A 20,858-nucleotide genomic window follows, 5' to 3' on the forward strand; every position below is an offset into this window, starting at 1 on the left:
GAAACTACCGGCAACTCTCTTTGTCGTCTCAGCGGCTTCCGGTTTTCGATTTCCCCCCGATCCAGACTTCCTGGCTGTCGACAAACGTTCCCCAAACACTTTAATTACATTTGTAACGGTTGATTTGGCTACTGATTTCAGCTTAAAAACATGCATTGACTAAACTACATGTGTAGCTTAACCAACAGAGGAAAAGAATGTTTGTCAAATTTATTTGGGCAAAGCCCTATAGACTGCAAGATGGTTGGATGGACGCACGTTTCGGAATTACCACATTCCTCATCAGCATTCTCTACTTGCAGCAAAACTATCAACCAATTATCAGAATAAATTCAGGCAGTTCATTAAACCCAACAATGAACCACACTTGAGCCTTCGGAAAAAAGGTTTTACATGATAGCCGGCTTATGCCGAAATAAATTCGTACAAACATATCTCTTTTCCTTTGCTACCGTCAAACCGTTAAAATATTAAATAAAATAAAATTCAATATATTAGCTTTAATTTTTTTTTTTCATTAAATATGAAGCCGTATATGTTTGAAGGGTAATTTTCCTTAAATTAAAGAAACATTTTAATTTAATATAGCCTAGAATTAAAGATATATGCCCCCTAAAAATGAGTTTATTTTAAGGAATCGATACACAGAAATTTCAAAAAAAAATCAATTAAAGTCTTAATTTTAATTGAAACAAAAATCAATTACAAATATTATTTATTTAAAAAATCAAATTAAATTTCTTTTTCAAGTTCAATTAGTATAAAATTCAGGAAAAATATTCAGTTAGGCTTTCGCTTTTCCAAATCCGAATTGCCGGGTCTCACGCTTGACACCTGCCATCAGATTTTGTACAGCCACCTTGTCCACCTTCTTCGCCGCAGAAAGCCAGTTTGCCTTGAACTGCTGCTCGTCCTTAGCAGTTTTTTGGTCTTCTTTAGGTTCCGCTTGACAATAGCCCAGTATTTCTCAATTGGGCGGAGCTCTGGCGTGTTGGGAGGGTTCTTGTCCTTGGGAACCACCTGTACTTTGTTGGCGGCGTACCACTCCATGGCTTTTTTACCGCAATGGCAATATGCCAAATCCGGCCAAAACAGTGCGGAACAACCGTGTTTTTTTCAGGAAAGGCAGCAGACGTTTATTCAAACACTCTTTCATGTAAATTTCTTGGTTGACAGTCCCGGAAGCTATGAAAATGCTGCTTTTCAAGCCACAGGTACAGATGGCTTGCCAAACCAGATATTTCTTTGCGAACTTTGACAGTTTTATGTGCTTGAAAATATCTGCGACCTTTCCCCTTTCTTTTGCCGTATAAAACTCCTGTCACGGAAGCTGCTTGTAGTCGGCTTTGACGTAGGTTTCGTCGTCCATTACCGCGCAGTCAAACTTCGTCAGCATCGTCGTGTACAGCCTCCGGGATCGCGCTTTTGCCGTCGTATTTTGTTTATCATCGCGATTTGGAGTCACTACCTTCTTGTAAGTCGATAGTCCGGCTCGTTTTTTGGCTCGATGCACGGTTGTAGACGATACACCCAGCTTATTTGCGGCATCTCGGAGAGAGAGAGAGGTTAGGGTTTCGCTTGAAACTACCGGCAACTCTCTTTGTCGTCTCAGCGGCTTCCGGTTTTCGATTTCCCCCCGATCCAGACTTCCTGGCTGTCGACAAACGTTCCCCAAACACTTTAATTACATTTGTAACGGTTGATTTGGCAACTGATTTCAGCTTAAAACATGCATTGACTAAACTACATGTGTAGCTTAACCAACAGATGAAAAAAATGTTTGTCAAATTTATTTGGGCAAAGCCCTATAGACTGCAAGATGGTTGGATGGACGCACGTTTCGGAATTACCACATTCCTCATCAGCATCCTCTACTTGCAGCAAAACTATCAACCAATTATCAGAATAAATTCAGACAGTTCATTAAACCCAACAATGAACCACACTTGAGCCTTCCGAAAAAAGGTTTTACATGATAGCCGGCTTATGCCGAAATAAATTCGTACAAACATATCTCTTTTCCTTTGCTACCGTCAAACCGTTAAAATATTAAATAAAATAAAATTCAATATATTAGCTTTAATTTTTTTTCATTAAATATGAAGCCGTATATGTTTGAAGGGTAATTTTCCTTAAATTAAAGAAACATTTTAATTTAATATAGCCTAGAATTAAAGATATATGCCCCCTAAAAATGACTTTATTTTAAGGAATCGATACACAGAAATTTCAAAAAAAAAAAATCAATTAAAGTCTTAATTTTAATTGAAACAAAAATCAATTACAAAAATTAATAGTATCAATTAATTTTTTAATTGATACTATCATATCTGTTATTGAAGGCATTACAATTAAAATCAATTGGATCAATTAATTTCGTGATTGAATCAAAAAACAATTTTTGCGTGTATCTTTGATTCGGAATGAGTATCAAAATCCTTAATCGAAGATCAAAGGTTAGGTTAGGTGGCAGCCCGATGTATCAGGCTCACTTAGACTATTCAGTCCATTGTGATACCACATTGGTGAACTTCTCTCTTATCACTGAGTGCTGCGCAATTCCATGTTAAGCTCAATGACAAGGGACCTACTTTTTAAAGCCGAGTCCGAACGGCGTTCCACATTGTAGTGAAATCACATAGAGAATGTTTTGGTGTTAGGTCGAAGCAGGAATCGAATCCACGACCTTGTGTATGCAAGGCGGGCATGCTAACCATTGCACCACGGTGGCTCCCTAATCGAAGATCAAACTATTTGGATTTCCATAAAATGTTTTTTTTTTTGCATAAGAGAGAAGTGCACACTATTGGGAAATATTTAGATACACTAAATTAGATTAAACGGAATTAAAGTAATATGGATGTTCCAAGTAATGCAAATCAATAATGCTATTATTTTCGCCAGTACTGTACATAATGGTGAATTTTTACATTAAATATTATTGCACTTTTACTTTGCAATTTTTATATGGAATGTATCGTAAACTTCCGCCTAAAAAAACCTAATTATTCTATGCATATGAAAATCAATTAATTTTATTAGATAAAATAGAAATGACAAATGCAAATTAAAAATAAAATTGTAATTAACAGCACACCGTCAAACATATTCAATTAGAATAAAACCAGGCAAATGTTTCCGCTTCCTTCAACATAAACAAGTCAATCAAACAAAAATCATAGCAAACGACCAAACAAACAATTCAAACATCTGCTATTTGCATTGAACGATATTTAACATAATAATTTGTTTTTATTATTGCATTTCAACACGATTGTGAACAAATGGCATATTCGTCTTGCCATTGAATACTAATTGGTTATCAACGTGTTCTATTACAAAAAGCCTCCTTCTTCATTTGTTTTGCTATTAAAGTCGCACAAATAAAAAAGTTATAAATAATTCAAAACAACATCCATTTGGCAAAGTGTGTATACATCAATAGTGTTATAATTAAATTCAATTTTTTCTGTAGAATGAAGACTTATGATCTGTATGAAAAAAAATGTATAAAAAAATACCACTCTCACTTTTATAATTCACAACGTTAAGAGCCCACATATCAATCATTTTCATATATGAAGGTAGAATTGGGCCAAACACCCATGAGCCATTTCAGACAAAGCGGCAAATTTGGGTATGACTTCTCAACAGAGGCCTTTTAGAAAACTATATTAATTTCATTTTTGTCCGTTATTCAGTTCCAAAGAAAATTGATGTTACATGCCGATACTGCAGTTCACAATATTTCTTATTTGGAGAAAATGAAAACAATCAGTAATATGGTCCGAACGAAATTTCGTATTTGAAGTTTGAATTTGGCAATTTGCATTTTATTACAATAAAACGAAAACACCGTTTCTTATGTATTTCATAAAATGTAAACAATCGGTAACATCGTCCTAAAGAAAAATTCGCTAGCCAAAGTGTGGGTAAAATTTCTTCTTCATCACGATCCGGACAAAATTCACACTCACAAATAAATTCATATTTACGATATTTCACGCTCTGATACAGTTCGAGCTATCGACAAAATTTCTGCTCACGATAAAATTCACATTCACGACAAAAATTCACTCTCAATGATTTCAATCATGTTCACGATTCCATTCATAATCGTGAGCCTTCAAAAATTGTTCGTGCATGAGTAAGATTTTTCATGACATAAATGTGCGTCAGCACGCATAACGTGCGCGAGCGTGCATGAGTAAAAACTTTAATTGGTGAGTGTTCACACCTCTAATCTCATACATATAACAGGTTGGCTGATAAGTCCCTGGTCTAACAAAGAAAACACATTTTTTTTGTCAAAATTCGTTTTTATTATTCAACATAGTTCCCTTCAAGAGCGATACAACGATTGTAACGACCTTCCAATTTTTTGATACCATTTTGGTAGTACTCCTTCGGTTTTGCCTCAAAATAGGTCAGTTTCGGTGATCACCTCTTCATTGCATCCAAATTTTTTCCCTGCGAGCATCCTTTTGAGGTCTGAGAACAAGAAAAAGTCGCTGGGGGCCAGATCTGGAGAATACGGTGGGTGGGGAAGCAATTCGAAGCCCAATTCATGAACTTTTGCCATCGTTCTCAATGACTTGTGGCATGGTGCGTTGTCTTGGTGGAACAACACTTTTTATACCCTCCACCATAGGATGGGGGTATATTAACTTTGTCATTCCGTTTGTAACACATCGAAATATTGCTCTAAGACCCCATAAAGTATATATATTCTGGGTCGTGGTGAAATTCTGAGTCGATCTAAGCATGTCCGTCCGTCCGTCCGTCCGTCTGTCCGGCTGTCCGTCCGTCTGTGGAAATCACGCTAACTTCCGAACGAAACTAGCTATCGACTTGAAACTTGGCACAAGTAGTTGTTATTGATGTAGGTCGGATGGTATTGAAAATGGGCCATATCGGCCCACGTTTACGTATAGCCCCCATATAAACCGATCCCCAAATTTGGCTTGCGGAGCCTTACGGAGCAGCAAAATTCATCCGATCCGGTTGAAATTTGGTACGTGGTCTAAGTATACGGTCTCTAACAACCATGCAAAAATTGGTCCATATCGGTCCATAATTATATATAGCCCCCATATAAACCGATCCCCAGATTTGACCTCCGAAGCCTCTTGGAGGGGCAAAATTCATCCGATCCGGTTGAAATTTGGTACCTGATGTTAGTATACGGTCTCTAACAAGCATGCAAAAATTGGTCCATATCGGTCCATAATTATATATAGCTCCCATATAAACCGATCCCCAGATTTGAACTCTGGAGCCTCTTGGATGAGCAAAATTCATCCGATCCAATTGAAATTTAGTACGTGGTGTTAGTATATGGTCTCTAACAAGCATGCAAAAATTGGTCCATATCGGTCCATAATTATATATAGCTCCCATATAAACCGATCCCCAGATTTGAACTCCGGAGCCTCTTGGAGGAGCAAAAGTCATACGATGCGGTTGAAATTTGGTACATTTCGTTACTATATGGCCTCTAACAGCCATGTAAAAATTGTCAAATTTTATTACTATAGAAAGTTTTGTCAAAATTTCATTTCTATAGAAAGTTTTGTAAAAAGTTTATTTCTATAGCAATGTTTGTCAACATTTTATTTCCATAGAAAATTTTGTCAAAATTTTATTTCTATAGAAAATTTTGTAAAAAATTTATTTCTGTAGAAAATTTTGTCAACATTTTATTTCTATAGACAATTTTGTCAACATTTTATTTCTATAGAACATTTTGTCAACATTTTATTTCTATAGAAAATTTTGTCAACATTTTATTTCTATAGAAAATTTTGTCAACATTTTATTGCTATAGAAAATTTTGTCAACATTTTACTTCCATAGAAAATTTTGTCAACATTTTATTTCTATAGAAAATTTTGTCAAGTTTTTATTTATATAGAAAATTTTGTCAAAATTTTATTTCTATAGAAAATTTTGTCAAACTGTGTTATCGCAACCCAAGTAATTCGATTGTGGATGACAGCCTTTAGTAGAAGTTCCTACGCAATCCATGGTGGAGGGTACATAAGATTCGGCCTGGCCGAACTTACGGCCGTATATACTTGTTTCTTCTTATGGGGCCGTTTTTTCGACCTTCAAACGCTCCAATAACGCCATATAATAGTCACCGTTGATGGGTTTTCCTTTCTCAAGATAATCAATAAAAATTATTCCATGCGCATCCCAAAAAATAGAGGCCATTACTTTGCCAGCGGACTTTTGAGTCTTTCCACGCTTCGGAGACGGTTCACCGGTCGCTGTCCACTCAGCCGACTATCGATTGGACTCAGGAGTGTAGTGATTGAGCCATGTTTCATCCATTGTCACATATCGACGAAAAAACTCAGGTGTATTAGGAGTTAACAGCTGCAAACACCGCTCAGAATCATCAACACGTTGTTGTTTTTGGTCAAATGTGAGCTCGCGCGGCACCCATTTTGCACAGAGCTTCCGCATATCCAAATATTGATGAATGATATGACCAACACGTTCCTTTGATATCTTTAAGGCCTCTGCTATCTCGATTAACTTCATTTTACGGTCATTCAAAATCATTTTGTGGATTTTTTTGATGTTTTCGTCGGTAACCACCTCTTTCGGGCGTCCACTGCGTTCACCGCCCTCCGTGCTCATTTCACCACGCTTGAATTTTGCTTACCAATCAATTATTATTGATTTCCCTGAGACAGAGTCCGGAAACTCATTATCAAGCCAAGTTTTTGCTTCCACCGTATTTTTTCCCTTCCGAAAACAGTATTTTATCAAAACACGAAATTCCATTTTTTCATTTTTTTTCACAATAACAAAAGTTGCTTCACAAAAGACGCTCTATCTCACAAACTAATTGACGTACAGACGTCAAATTTTGACACGAATCATTTGAAGGTTGGTACTATATAAAAATAATATGCATTTAATACCAGCGACGCCATCTATGTGTCAGACCGGGGACTTATCAGCCAACCTGTTATGTTTTTGAATTATACTTTATCAGTGCACATTTACCGATCAAAACCATAGACGATCGTGTCTTGATATCTTTGTTCCGGAAGATAGCTTTACAAAAATATTCAAAGACAATATATGTAATATTGCGTTAAGGACATTTTCTGCCTAAGATCTCTTTCTCAAAATCAGTAGATATAATATAACGTTAAAGACTACTGTACTTACTTGTACAGACTATGTCACATAGTACACAGTTTTCTGTACTATTTCAAATTCCACCTGGTTATACAAATGATATAATTTCATTTTCAAATTTTTATTAAATGATTCAATTCATAACAATCTTCATGATAAACACTCGTTACTCAAGCATGGCATTATATTTTCAACAATTCGTTCATTCAATCACACGTTTGTATTAACCGCAGGTGCTAACAAAAAGCAACCTCATTGACCATCGGTCAGTTTTCTTTGTATGTAGTATTTTTATTTTGTTGTGTTCTAAAAATATCTGACCATTTTACGCCACTTTCAGAAAAATCGAACACATTTTCATTGTCTATTCGAGGAAATTGACGGCTTGATGTGTCTTGTTTGGTTGCTTTCGTCGTCATTAAAGAAAATTCTACAACAAATAGTGTTAGTATAATATATGACCCAAATTGGTCTGGCCGATCGTCTAATATTTTCCAGCAGTACAAACAGGTCAGACATATTATGAAACTGTCTTACCCGCAAAATTTAAAAAAAAATCAAAAACTTTTTTGCAATTCGATAAACATTAAAATTGGACTGCACTATAGTAGAGACAAGTGCTAGAGCGTTATTATCGACTTTTTATTTGCGCGAGACCAAAGTATCATTGTGTTTCTTAAACTAAGGTATACATAAATTGTTTTTGCTAATCGATAAGAACGCGTTCTAATGGCAATGCTTTATAGTACACTGAAAAAATTATTTACGTGATATTAAAGATTGCGCAACTCTAATTTTAGCATCCGCAATTTACAAAATATTAAGGACAGATTTCTTTAAAATAATGAAATTTTAATTAAAATAAAGTTTATAATCTTTGACTTAAACAATTTTTATTAAATTTAGGACACAAATTTTGCATCCCTCCGTTAAAGTCGTATGTCTTTTAACTAAGGAAAATATTCCTCAATGAAAAGAAACACATTCTTGATTTAAAGAAATAGTCCTTAACATAACTGAAATATTGAATCTTTAGACTTAAGGTAAAAAAGTTTCAAATAAAAGGAGGGTATTAAGTTCGAGTTTAGCCGCTAAAATCGTCATTTTTTCACGATTACTTTTCTTTAATAATCCATTTTAAGGTATACAAACTTTGTGAAAATTTGCTTTGCTATTCCCCTTCAAGTTATAATGAAATCTGCAACAAATATGTAAAATACTGATTTAGTTTTCACTTTAGTAGAAAATGACGGCTAAACTCGAACTTAATACTCACCTATAGGCTTTTTAGTTTTTTTTAGAATTAAGAAAACATTTTTTTACTTTAAGGTTCCCGAGTACCAAATGGCTATTGGGCCTATAATACCTATCGAAATGTGAGAAAAAATTCAAAAAATAATCCCACAGCCTGTTTCTGTATGTCGAACGAGCTCTAACGATCGACTGAAATGCATAGTAACAGCTGATTTTTGGTTATAAATTCAGCTGTTTGTATCTATTTCAGTCGAGTTTGATGTCTTTTTCGAATAAGACATGGGTAGTCAAAGGGTTAAAGATATGTCTACATCAGAAAATGAAGCCGCCGAGTCGCGCCGCCGCCGATCAGTTTTATGCAGTCGTCGACGAAAATATCGACTCATCTCGACTCGAATTTAGCCGCCAATTGTTCAAAAATATGGATTGATATCAGAAAAAAAATATATTAATAATTGTTATGTTTTTTGCCAAAATTACGAACTTTGCACCTATAATCAATTTGTATCAAGTTGCTGTAATAGTTTTGAACAACTTTAGCTCAGAAAATTTGAATGAAATGTAAAATTCATTGCAAGTTTGGTTGTAAAGGGTGGTTAAAATTTCAAGAGCCGATGTTGATTTTGAATAAAACACAAACTATTTAGGAAATTATTGTAATTTTATTTTATTATGATATATTGGTATTACTCAATTATGTATGGAACAAAATATCGGCCAAATGGGCGCCGCGACCTCGGTGGCACACCTTCATCCGATGGTCCAAATTTTCGATGACGCTGAGGCATAATGTAGGTTCTATGCCGTTAATGTGCCGAATTATCTCATCCTCTAGCTCTTGAATTGTTGCTGGCTTATCGACGTACACCTTTTCTTTCAAATAACCCCAAAGAAAAAGTCCAACGGTGTCAAATCACATGATCTTGGCGGCCAATTGACATCGCCCTTACGTGAGATAACACGGCCATTGAATTTGTCGCGCAAAAGAGCCTTTGTTTCGTTGGCTGTGTGGCAAGTGGCACCGTCCTGCTGAAACCACATATCGTCCACATCCATATCTTCCAATTCGGGCCATAAAAAGTTTGTAATCATCTCACGATAGCGAACACCATTAACAGTAACTGCCTGACCGGCCTCATTTTGGAAAAAATACGGCCCGATGATGCCGCCAGCCCATAAACCGCACCAAACAGTCACTCTTTGTGGGTGCATTGGTTTTTCGACAATCACTCTTTCGCCCAAATGCGGCAATTCTGTTTATTGACGAATCCACTGAGGTGAAAATGTGCCTCATCACTGAAGTTGATTTTCTTCGAAAATTGATCATCCACTGTTGCCATTTCTTGGAACCATTCTGTCTATTCACGACGTCCATGGTTCAAATTGAGTAAGTCTGAAATAGAGAAATGTCGAATAAAATTCGGAAAAAAAACTTGGCGTTTAGGTGTGGTTCACATTCAACATCGGCCCTTACAATTTAACCACCCTTTACAACTAATCTCATTACAATTCGGTAAACTTCAAATTGATTTTCTAATGGATACTTTTGCGCCGCCGAATTGGCAATTTTTTATCGGCTTAGCTGTCAAGCCGCCGTCGCCGGAGGAAAAAATTTAGTCTCAGCCTCCGCCGACAAAAATGGGTCGGCTTTATTCTCTGGTCTACATAGAATATTTGTACTTAAGTCGGTAAGACCGTGTTAACGTCGAAATAGACTATTTTGCAAATTTTTATAAATTCGAGAATAACGCTCATATTGGATTCTAACCAGTACAACTTTATGTTTTTCAAAACCCGGTGTGCACCTCTTCTTGGTAATTTCGTTTACATATCCATAATACAATTTTACCACGATATTTATATGGGTGAAGAATGGTAACTATTTTCGATGGATGAAAATCTCTCTAGCCCACTTTTGGTGGATAAAAGAGGTAACGAGAGATTGTTATTATCGATTGTTTATGAAATATATGGCAAAACTGTTTTATTGGTGCGGAAACGAAATTTCCTCTGGAGCTATCTATATATTTGAAGAACAAATCGACAATAACCCATAGAAGTTTTGCTAGAAGAAATATCAATGCATTTCCATTGCATAGCAGGGATTTTTATAGAGCTTAGGAAATGCGCGTCTTTTGTTGGTAGAGACAACTGTTTTGCCGACTTTTTCTTTGGTACGAGATAAAAATCTCATTGGCAAGCATATGCATGCTAACCATTGTACCGTGGTGCAATGGTTAGCATGCCCGCCTTGCATACACAAGGTCGTGGGTTCGATTCCTGCTTCGACCGAACATCAAAAAGTTTTTCAGCGGTGGATTATCCCACCTCAGTAGTGCTGGTGACATTTCTGAGGGTTTCAAAGCTTCTCTAAGTGATTTCACTGCAATGTGGAACGCCGTTCGGATTCGGCTATAAAAAGGAGGTCCCTTGTCATTAGCCTAACATGGAATCGGGCAGCACTCAGTGATAAGAGAGAAGTTCACCAATGTGGTATCACAATAGACTGAATAGTCTAAGTGAGCCACCTAAGTGGGCTGCCACCTAACCTAAACCTAAAAGTATATGTTTGCTACCTATAAGAAACGTATAAATCCGCCTTAGCAAAATACAATTCAAACTGTATTATCGGCATTTAAACGAAATTACCGCCTATCAGGATTTAAGTGCAGTAGCACTTCTAGCCAAAAATATGTAAACAATCGACAACAACAACTTCGCAAACTGTTCGCTGTATACTGGATTGTAATCCATAAAATGAAAATCACATAACCCCTCCTGCATAATTTGTAGCAATAAGAACTATGAAACGATTTGTATGTAAACATACCTAGAAGTAAACAACAATTCAAAAACATGTGTAAACTTTTCAATTATTATTACCCCCTTCCACAAAAATTCAAGACGCAAAACAACATAAGCTTTGAACAGTGATCTTAAAAATTTCTATTATACAATCAGTGATTGTTATGCTCTTCACAAGAACGACGGAAATATTGCATATCAGATATGCTTTAATATGACCATCACTTAATATGGGGAACACCTTCATTGTTCTGGGCTAGGATTTTTCCACGCGCGTGTCTCCATTTCAATATGCAAAAAAGCAATTGAATAAAACATTACCGTCATAACAATGATAATAACATGAACTAACAGCTAACTATAATGCTTTTCCTCCAACTGTCATGTCTGATTGCCACATGTTTCGTTCAAAAGGGACCTGATGACCCAATTGTAATTTGAATAAAAGTGACAAGCTTTATTTAATAATTCGCATTGATAAGAAATTACAATAAAAGATGAAATAAATGAATAGATGATATTGCCTCATTTGTCTAGAATTGTCCTTACATAATATTGTGGAAGTGTAAATTAGCAAATTATTTCTTGATAATGCTAGCGAATGAACAGAACAAAATTCAAGTGAATGGAAAAATTTTCGATTCATTTATATTTCCGAACGTCTTTTTATCAATGAAATGATGTTATGAATAAAGCCCCTCTAAGGAATTTTCAGTTAGCCGCTATTATCGATTGTTTACATTTTGCTCCCATATAGCCCTCTAATAAGAAATATATTGCTATAATTCCATTTTATATATATTTTTTCCCATAATGAATACACAAAAAACTGTGTTCACCTAAAGACCGGTATGCACCAACAGCCGAAATTTCTGCTACCCATAAGAAATGCATCGTTATATATTTGCTAACGAAAATTCCCTGAGGTATTATCGACTGTTTATATTTTGCTCTCATAAGAAATTCATTCAAAACTGTGTTAATGACACGCAAACGGAATTTCCGCTAGAGTTGCATACCGGGCATTAAGAAATACATAGCAAACCTGCATTATCGGCATGTGATAAAAATTTTCCCAATAGAAGTTTGGAATCGAAATTTTCCTTAGAGGTATATATGGCCTCTATACCCAGTACGAAGTTTGACAACTTGCACTTTCACTATGATAACACTGTTGCCAAAAAACAGTAAGAATTTATAATTTTAAAATATATGCTTAAGCCCAAAATTTCTGCTACATGACAATAACGCGGTTTTGCAACGTGTTTCTTATGGGAGAAAATGTGAACAATCGATAATATCATCCTAGCGAAAATTTCGCTAGCAAATATATTTTTTTATGGAGAGCGCTAATTTTATCAGCGCTGCATACCGGAAGCCATGCCATGGCAAAATGTAAAAATCGATAATTCTTCCTCACGAAAATATAACAATAATGCATTATATTATTGCATTATTCTAACGAAATTTCCGGTACGCATAAGAATATATTTGCTAACGAAAACACCGTGAGGTGTTGTTTTTGATTGTTTTCATTTTGCCCCCATAAGACCGGTAAGCACGTCTAGCCGAAATTTCCGCTACCCATTAGAAATGCACTGGTATTTTTACTACGGAAAATTTCGTGAGCATTGTAATCGTTCGTTTATATTTTCCTCCCATAAGAAATGCATGACAAAAACTGTGTTATCGGCAAGCAAATGAGATTTCTGCTAGAGTTGCATGCATGGATTGCATGCATGGATATAAGAATACAATTGTGAAAAAAAATTCTATAGAAATACAATTTTGGGAAAATTTTCTATAGAAAAAAAATTGTCAAAAAATTTTCTATAGAAATAAAATTTTGAGAAAATTTTCTATAGAAATAAAATTTTGCGGAAAATTTTCTATAGAAATAAAATTTTGCGGAAAATTTTCTATAGAAATACAATTTTGGGAAAATTTTCTATAGAAATAAAATTGTGAAAAAATGTTCTATAGATATAAAATTAATTTATATATAAATAAAATTTTGCGGAAAATTTTCTATAGAATACAATTTTGCAAAAATTTATTATACAAATAAAGTTGTGCAAAAATGTCTTATACAAATAAAGCTTTGCAAAAATTTTCTACAGAAATAAAAATTTGCAAAAATTTTCCAATTAAAATTTTAATTGAGCTTTAAAAAATATTCTATTAAAAATTTTATTGATTCAACAAAATTTTTTAATTGAAACCAAAATCAATCACAAAAATTAATAGTATCAATTAATTTTTTAAATGGATCAATTAATTTTTTAATTAATCTTCAATTAATTTTTTAATTGATACTATCATTTCTGTGATTGAAGACATTTTAATTAAAAAATTAATTGAATCAATTAATTTCGTGATTGAATCAAAAAAAAATTTTGTGTTTATAGGAATTTAACTTTGACAAAATTTTGTATATAAATCATATATTGACAAAATTTTGTATAGAAATCAGAATATTGACAATATTTTCTTTAGAAATAAAATTTTGCAAAAATTTTTTATAGAAATAAAATATTGAGAAAATTTTCTATAGAAATGCAATTTTGGGAAAATTTTCTATAGAAATAAAATTGTGAAAAAATGTTCTATAGATATAAAATTTTGGGAAAATTTTCTATAGAAATACAATTTTGGGAAAATTTTCTATAGAAATAAAATTTTGAGAAAATTTTCTATAGATATAAAATTTTGAGAAAATTTTCTATAGAAATAAAATTTTGAGAAAATTTTCTATAGAAATAAAATTGTGACAAAATTTTCCTATAGATATAAAATTATGACAAAATTTTCTATAGAAATAAAATTTTGACAAAATTTTCTATACAAATAGAATTTTGAAAAAAATAAATCTACAGAAATAAAATTTTGAGAAAATTATCTATAGAAATAAAATTTCGACAAAATTTTCTATAAAAATAAAATTTTGACAAAATGTTCCTATAGAAACAACATTATGACCAAATTTTTCTATAAAAATAAAATTTTGACTAAATATTTCTATAGAAATACAATTTTGACCAAATTTTTCTATAGAAATAAAATTGTGACAAAATTTTCTATGGATATAAAATTTTGAGAAAATTTTCTATAGAAATACAATTTTGGAAAAATTTTACATAGAAATAAATTTTTGAGAAAATTTTCTATAGATATAAAATTATGACAAAATTTTCTATAAAAATAAAATTTTCTATAGAAATAAAATTTTGACAAAATTTTCTATAGAAATAAAATTTTGACAATGTTTTCTATAGAAATAAGATTTTGAAAAAATTTTCTACAGAAATAGCATTTTGAGAAAATTATCTATAGAAATAAAATTTCGACAAAATTTTCTATAAAAATAAAATTTTGACAAAATGTTTCTATAGAATTAAAATTTTGACTAAATTTTTCTATAGACATTAAATTTAGATAATCTTTTTCTATAGAAATAAAATTGTGACTAAATTTTCCTATAGATATAAAATTATGAACAAGTTTCTATAGAAATAAAATTTTGACAAAATTGTCTAGAGAAATAAAATTTTGACTATATTTTCTATAGAAATAAGATTTTGAAAAATTTTCTACAGAAATAACATTTTGAGAAAATTATCTATAGAAATAAAATTTCGACAAAATTTTCTATAAAAATAAAATTTTGACAAAATGTTTCTATAGAAATAAAATTTTGACCAAATTTTTATATAGACATTAAATTTATATAAACTGTTTCTATAGAAATAAAATTGTGACTAAATTATCCTATAGATATAAAATTATGACAAAATTTTCTATAGAAATAAAATTTTGACAAAATTTTCTATAAAAATAAAATTTTGACCAAAATGTTCTACAGATATTTAATTTTGACAAAATTTTTCTATAGAAATAAAATTTTGAGAAAATTTTCTATAGAAATAAAATGTTGAGAAAATCTTCTATAGAAATAAAATGTTGAGAAAATCTTCTATAAAAGTAAAATCTTCTATAGAAATAAAATTTTGACACAACTTTCTATAGAAATAAAATTTTGAAAAAAATTTCTACAGAAATAACATTTTGAGAAAATTATCTATAGAAATAAAATTTCGACAAAATTTTCTATAAAAATAAAGTTTTGACAAAATGTTTCTATAGAAATAAAATTTTGACCAAATTTTTCTATAGACATTGAATTTAGACAAAAATTTTCTATAGAAATAAAATTGTGACTAAATTTTCCTATAGATAAAAATTATGACAAAATTTTCTATAGAAATAAAATTTTGACAAAATTTTCTATAGAAATAAAATTTTGACACAATTTTCTATAGAAATAAAATTTTGAGAAAATTGTTTATAGAAATAAAATGTTGAGAAAATTTTCTATAGAAATAAAATTTCGACAAAATTTCCTATAGAAATAAAATTTCGACAAAACTTCCTATAAAAATTAAATTTTGACAAAATTTTCTATAGAAATAAAATTTTGATAAAATTTTCTATAGAAATAAAATTTTGACAAAATTTTCTATAAAAATAAAATTTTGACAAAATTTTCTATAGAAATAGAATTTTGGCAAAATTTTTGATATAAAAAGAATTTTGACAAAATTTTCTGTAGAAATAAAATTTTGACAAAATGTTTCTATAGAAGTAAAATTTTGGCAACATTTTTGTATAGAAATAGAATTTTGACAAAATTTTCTATAGAAATATATTTTGTTTATAGTTGTTGTATGGCTGACCTTTTAGTATAATTATTTGTAGAGTTTGTAAGGCTTGAGGTCAGGTTGTAATAAAACAAAATAAAATCTTAGTTTTTTATAGTGTTTTATTTTTAATTCTTTCCAATATTTCGAACACCATCGTTGTCCGTCCTCAGGGAAATTAACTTTAACAAAAGAAAATAAACACAAATTAACCAAACAGAAAGACAAATATGTAAAAAATATGTTACAAAAATTTACTAGGACATTTAAATTTTGTAATAAGACAAAGTGACAAACTCGTTTGAGTTTACACCAAATTTTGACAAAATTTTTTTAAAATTTTGAGAAAAATTTTTATAGAAATAAAATTTTGACATAATGTTTCTATAAAAACAACATTTTCACCAAATTGTTCTATAAAAATAAAATTTTGACAAAATTTTTCTATAGAAATTAAATTTTGACAAAATTTTTCTATAGAAATAAAATTGTGACAAAATTTTCTATAGAAACAAAATGTTACCTAAATTTTCTTTAGAAATAAAATTTTGTGAAAATTTTCGTGTAAAACATATAAAATTTTTGCCTACAACATTTAGAACTCGACATATTTACTATTCAAAGGTGTCTAAAAATCTCCAAAAAATCGGATGATAATATTGCAAATATTGAAATAAATTTCTCATATAAAATGATACAAAAAATTTGGAAGAGAAAACATTGTTTTCATACTAACCGCAAGAACTTGACAAAAATTTCAAAATAAGCAATTTTTAAAGTTGTTAGATTTTTGGTAAAATGTTCTTCAAATTTTGGTAGATTATTTGTGGCTCGAGTGGAAACCGTGGTTGCATGCCGGTCCTGGTATTTCTATGAGCTGTTATTATTGACAGGTAACATTTGGCTCCTTTTAAGAAATACAAGAGAAAATTACCGATAATATTTAGGACATCTCGGCTGTTTCTCTCTGAAAGCTATTTCATACTACTTCCTCCTAATTCTTAATAATCTTCAAAAATCTTTAACAATTTTTATTTTCAGATTAACCAAAATGGTTACATTATCATTGAAGATTTCCTAACACCCGAAGAGGTCGATGAACTGTACAAAGCTGGTCGCGCTTTGTGCATGGACGCCCCACAGGCAAATCGGAAAATTTTCGATACAAATAATCACGAAGATGCCCAAAGCAAGGAAACATATTTCCTAGAGTCGGGAGATAAGGTGCGATATTTCTTCGAAGATGGTGCAGTCGGTGAGAAGGGTGAATTGTTGGTGGATCCTATGATAGCTCTCAATAAAGTTGGTCATGCTTTGCATACTGAAAATCCTGTATTCAATAAGATTAGTTTTTGCAATCGTGTTAAGGAGATCTGTTGGCAATTGAATTTTAATAAGCCAGCAATTTGCCAAAGCATGTACATATATAAGAATCCCAGTATTGGTGGTGAAGTTGTGGCACATCAAGATTCCTGGTATTTGTATACAGAACCTGGTTCAGCAATTGGTTTCTGGTTTGCCCTGGAAGATTGTACATTGCAAAATGGTTGTCTGCAATTTATCAAAGGATCTCATAAGAGTGGTGTACATCGCAGATATATTCGCAATCCTGATAAAGAATCGAACGATTTGATGATTTACGATAGAGCAGCGCCAATTTATCCTCAGTCTAGTTTTACTCCCATACAATGTAGCAAAGGTAAGTTGAAGCAAGCAAAACTAAAGCCCGCTATGCACTTTTAGCGAAATTTTTGGTATCCATAAGATGTTTATGGATTTTTATTATCGTTGTTATCGATTGTTTACATTTTGCTCCTATAAGACCGAATAATGCGCTTTACAGATTATCAGTTATTCCGTACGGAATGTCGGTGTTTGTAAAGAATCTAACAGTGTGTCGGATCGATACGACTTGTCGGCGACGACTAAAGAATCGGTAAATGTGTTATCGATCCCATAAACATGCAGCAGTATCGATTATGCCTTCGGACTTAACTTATAATGTGCACAATATATGGGATATGTTCGACATGAACACTGTCGTCCGGAATAACTGCTAGTCTGTAAAGCGCATAATACAGACTAAATAATACAGTTTTGCCATATATTTCTTATGGGAGCAAAATGTAAACAATCGATAAAAACGCCAGCTGCTGTTATCGATTGTTTACATTTTTCTTCTCGATTGTTTACATTTTTCTTCTATACACATGATTACACTGTGTTATCGGTATATCCGATTTTCACAAAAGCTGCATACCGGGCTTTAAGCCCGGTGTGCAGCTCTTGGGAAATTTCTTGTTGCATGTCAATAATGCAGTTTTGTCATGTACTATTCTTATGGAAACAAAATGAAAACAGTCGATAATAACGATAACGGAATTTTCTTTAGCCAATAAAACAAAGCATTTCTTATGGTTAGCGGAAATTTCCGCTAGAGGTTCTACATACCGCCCTTTAAGAAAAAATAATAATAATTTCCTTTCTTTATAGGAACCTGCATCATTATCCATGGCGATGTTGTACACAAAAGTGAACCAAACCGTTCTACGAAAAGCCGTCATGCCTACACCTTCCACGTGATTGAGACTGAAAACAATGTTAAATATTCTGAAGACAATTGGTTGCAGCCTCCAAAAGACAAACCCTTCCCCCTACTCTTCGAAAGAAAGAACTGAGATAATTCTATTAGTAGATAGTAGTTTTCACCTAATATCACCATTTCTGCCCTTTTTACAATGTTTTTGTTTGTAAATTTAAAACCTTTGTGTGTATTGTATTAAGATTCCACTATTTTTGTTTTTCCTTCGTCTATAATTTTTCGTTTAATATACTCTTTTTGTAATTTCTTGTCTTGCTTACTGTAATTTTTATTTTGCAATAATTTAGTTTAATACCATTAAGTGAGGTAACAATTGTATTAATTCAAGACAAAGATAAGAAGCATGCTTATCTAAATAATTAATTATACAATAATGCAGATATTTTAAAATAAATCAAAATGTAACGGAAAATGATGTTTTCAATCGAAAGAGGATATTGAAATAGAGTAAGTTTAAATCAATGAATATACATATGTGTAGTATCACACTGTAGCGGTAGATAATGCTGTTTTGTATTATCACATTATAGAAATTGGTGTCAAGCATTAGATTTTCTAGCACTCAACGTCCCAAAGAGGTAACGATTAAATAATCATGAATAAATGTTGCCACGGCATATTAAAGAGGTAAAGTCATTTAATTAATATGCCTTGAAATGTTGCTACCCATAAGGAATGTGTGTGTACCTTTGCTAGCGATAATGTAGTTAAACCGATGTTACCGATTGTTCCAATTTTCTCCCGAAAAGTCCGACATGTACCTCTAGCGAAATTTTCTTTTGCGTCCCAATAATACAGTTTTGGAATATATCTTCTATGTGACCATATCGGTAATATCGTCTCACGAAATTTTCGTTAGCAAATATGTAGCAAATCATTTCTTATAGGGCACGGAAATTTCCGGTGATTATCGGCCTTAAGGCCGGTATGCATCTCTAACGAAATTTTCCCTACCACTAAGAAATACATTAGGAATTTTGATGCCGAAAATTCCGAAAGCTTGGAAACACATGGTCTTAACACTCGACAATAGAAATATGAACCATGTTGCCGATATGAAATGAGTTGACTTCGACAGTGAAAAATACGTAGATGCCGCAGCTGAAATATGGCCGATTCGCAGTTTTAAACTTAGAAACCGGATTGCCCGTCAACCAACATTTTTCCTATCTCCTAAACACGGGTATGCAGCCTGCCAGTAATACAGTCTGTTGCATGCCAATAATACAGTTTGTTCCTGTATTTCTTCCGAGACCAAACGTAAACAATCGATAATGCGCTTTACTATCAGTTATTCCGGACGGAATGTCGGTGTTTGTAAAGAATCTTACAGTGTGTCGGATCGATACGACTTGTCGGCGATGACTAAATAATCGGTAAATGTGTTATCGATCCCATAAACATGCAGCAGTATCGATTATGCCTTCGGACTTAACTTATAATGTGCACAATATATGGGATATGTTGGACACGAGCAATTCCAACAATTTCTTGAGAATTTTCGGCAGAAAAAATACCGGCAGCATGACCGGTATGTATGCACCTCTAAGAAATGTTAAGCAATTTTTACTAAAATTTCTTTGTTCACAAATGCAAAAAAAATTCTGTTATCGATATAAGCGTTTTTCGAAGACCCATACAATGCTTAAGCCCATTTTGTAGCTCTCTGGCACCCCTAATTTACTAACCGGTGGTCTATCCTCCGTATTAAACGGAGGATGAGAAACTGGCCATAAACAACCGACTACCACTACACTTAACCTAACTCGCGAAATTTACGTTAGGGAGATTTTATTGATTATTGAAATTGTCTCCCCTGAAGGCCATCATGCAAGCCTAAAGGTGGGTATTAAGTTCGAGTTTAGCCGCTAAAATCGTTATAACATTGTGAAAATTTGCTTTGGGTTATTCCCCATCAAGTTATAATAAAATTTGCAACAATATAATTTTATAATTATAATTTTATGCCTTTTTTACTGATTTAGTTTTCACTTTAACGGCTAAACTCGAACTTAGTACTCACCTTAATTTCTAAATAATTATTTCCGCTACCCATAAGAAAATTATTAGGACTGGATACCCTAAAGCGTCTTACAGACTATAAGTTTTTTTTCGGACAGAAAGTCTGTGTTTGTCAAGAATCGTACAATGTGTCCAATCGATACGACAATTCGTTGATGACTAAATAAATAATCGGTAAATGTGTTATCGATACCATAAACATGCAGCAGTATCGATTATGCCTTAGGACTTAACTTATAATGTGGCGAATATATGGGATATGTTCGACACGACCACTGTCGTCCGGAAAAACTTATAGTCTGCAAGGCGCATTATCAGCA

At 32.6% G+C, this 20,858-nt stretch overlaps 1 protein-coding gene across 1 annotated transcript in view; it reads left to right on the forward strand.

Moving 5' to 3' along the window:
- The window catches only part of Phyhd1 (Phytanoyl-CoA dioxygenase domain containing 1), a 35,658-nt gene extending 16,730 nt beyond the window's left edge, over positions 1–18,928 (forward strand). The window contains exons 2-3 of the mRNA XM_075292475.1: positions 16,956–17,613; positions 18,408–18,928. Of these exons, the coding sequence (XP_075148590.1) occupies positions 16,956–17,613; positions 18,408–18,592 (843 nt within the window). The 3' untranslated portion in view covers positions 18,593–18,928. The remainder of the gene's footprint in view (positions 1–16,955; positions 17,614–18,407) is intronic.
- The last annotated feature ends 1,930 nt before the right edge of the window (positions 18,929–20,858 follow it).

The sequence above is a fragment of the Haematobia irritans genome, chromosome 1, assembly GCF_050003625.1.
Source record: "Haematobia irritans isolate KBUSLIRL chromosome 1, ASM5000362v1, whole genome shotgun sequence".
Taxonomy (NCBI): domain Eukaryota; kingdom Metazoa; phylum Arthropoda; class Insecta; order Diptera; family Muscidae; genus Haematobia; species Haematobia irritans.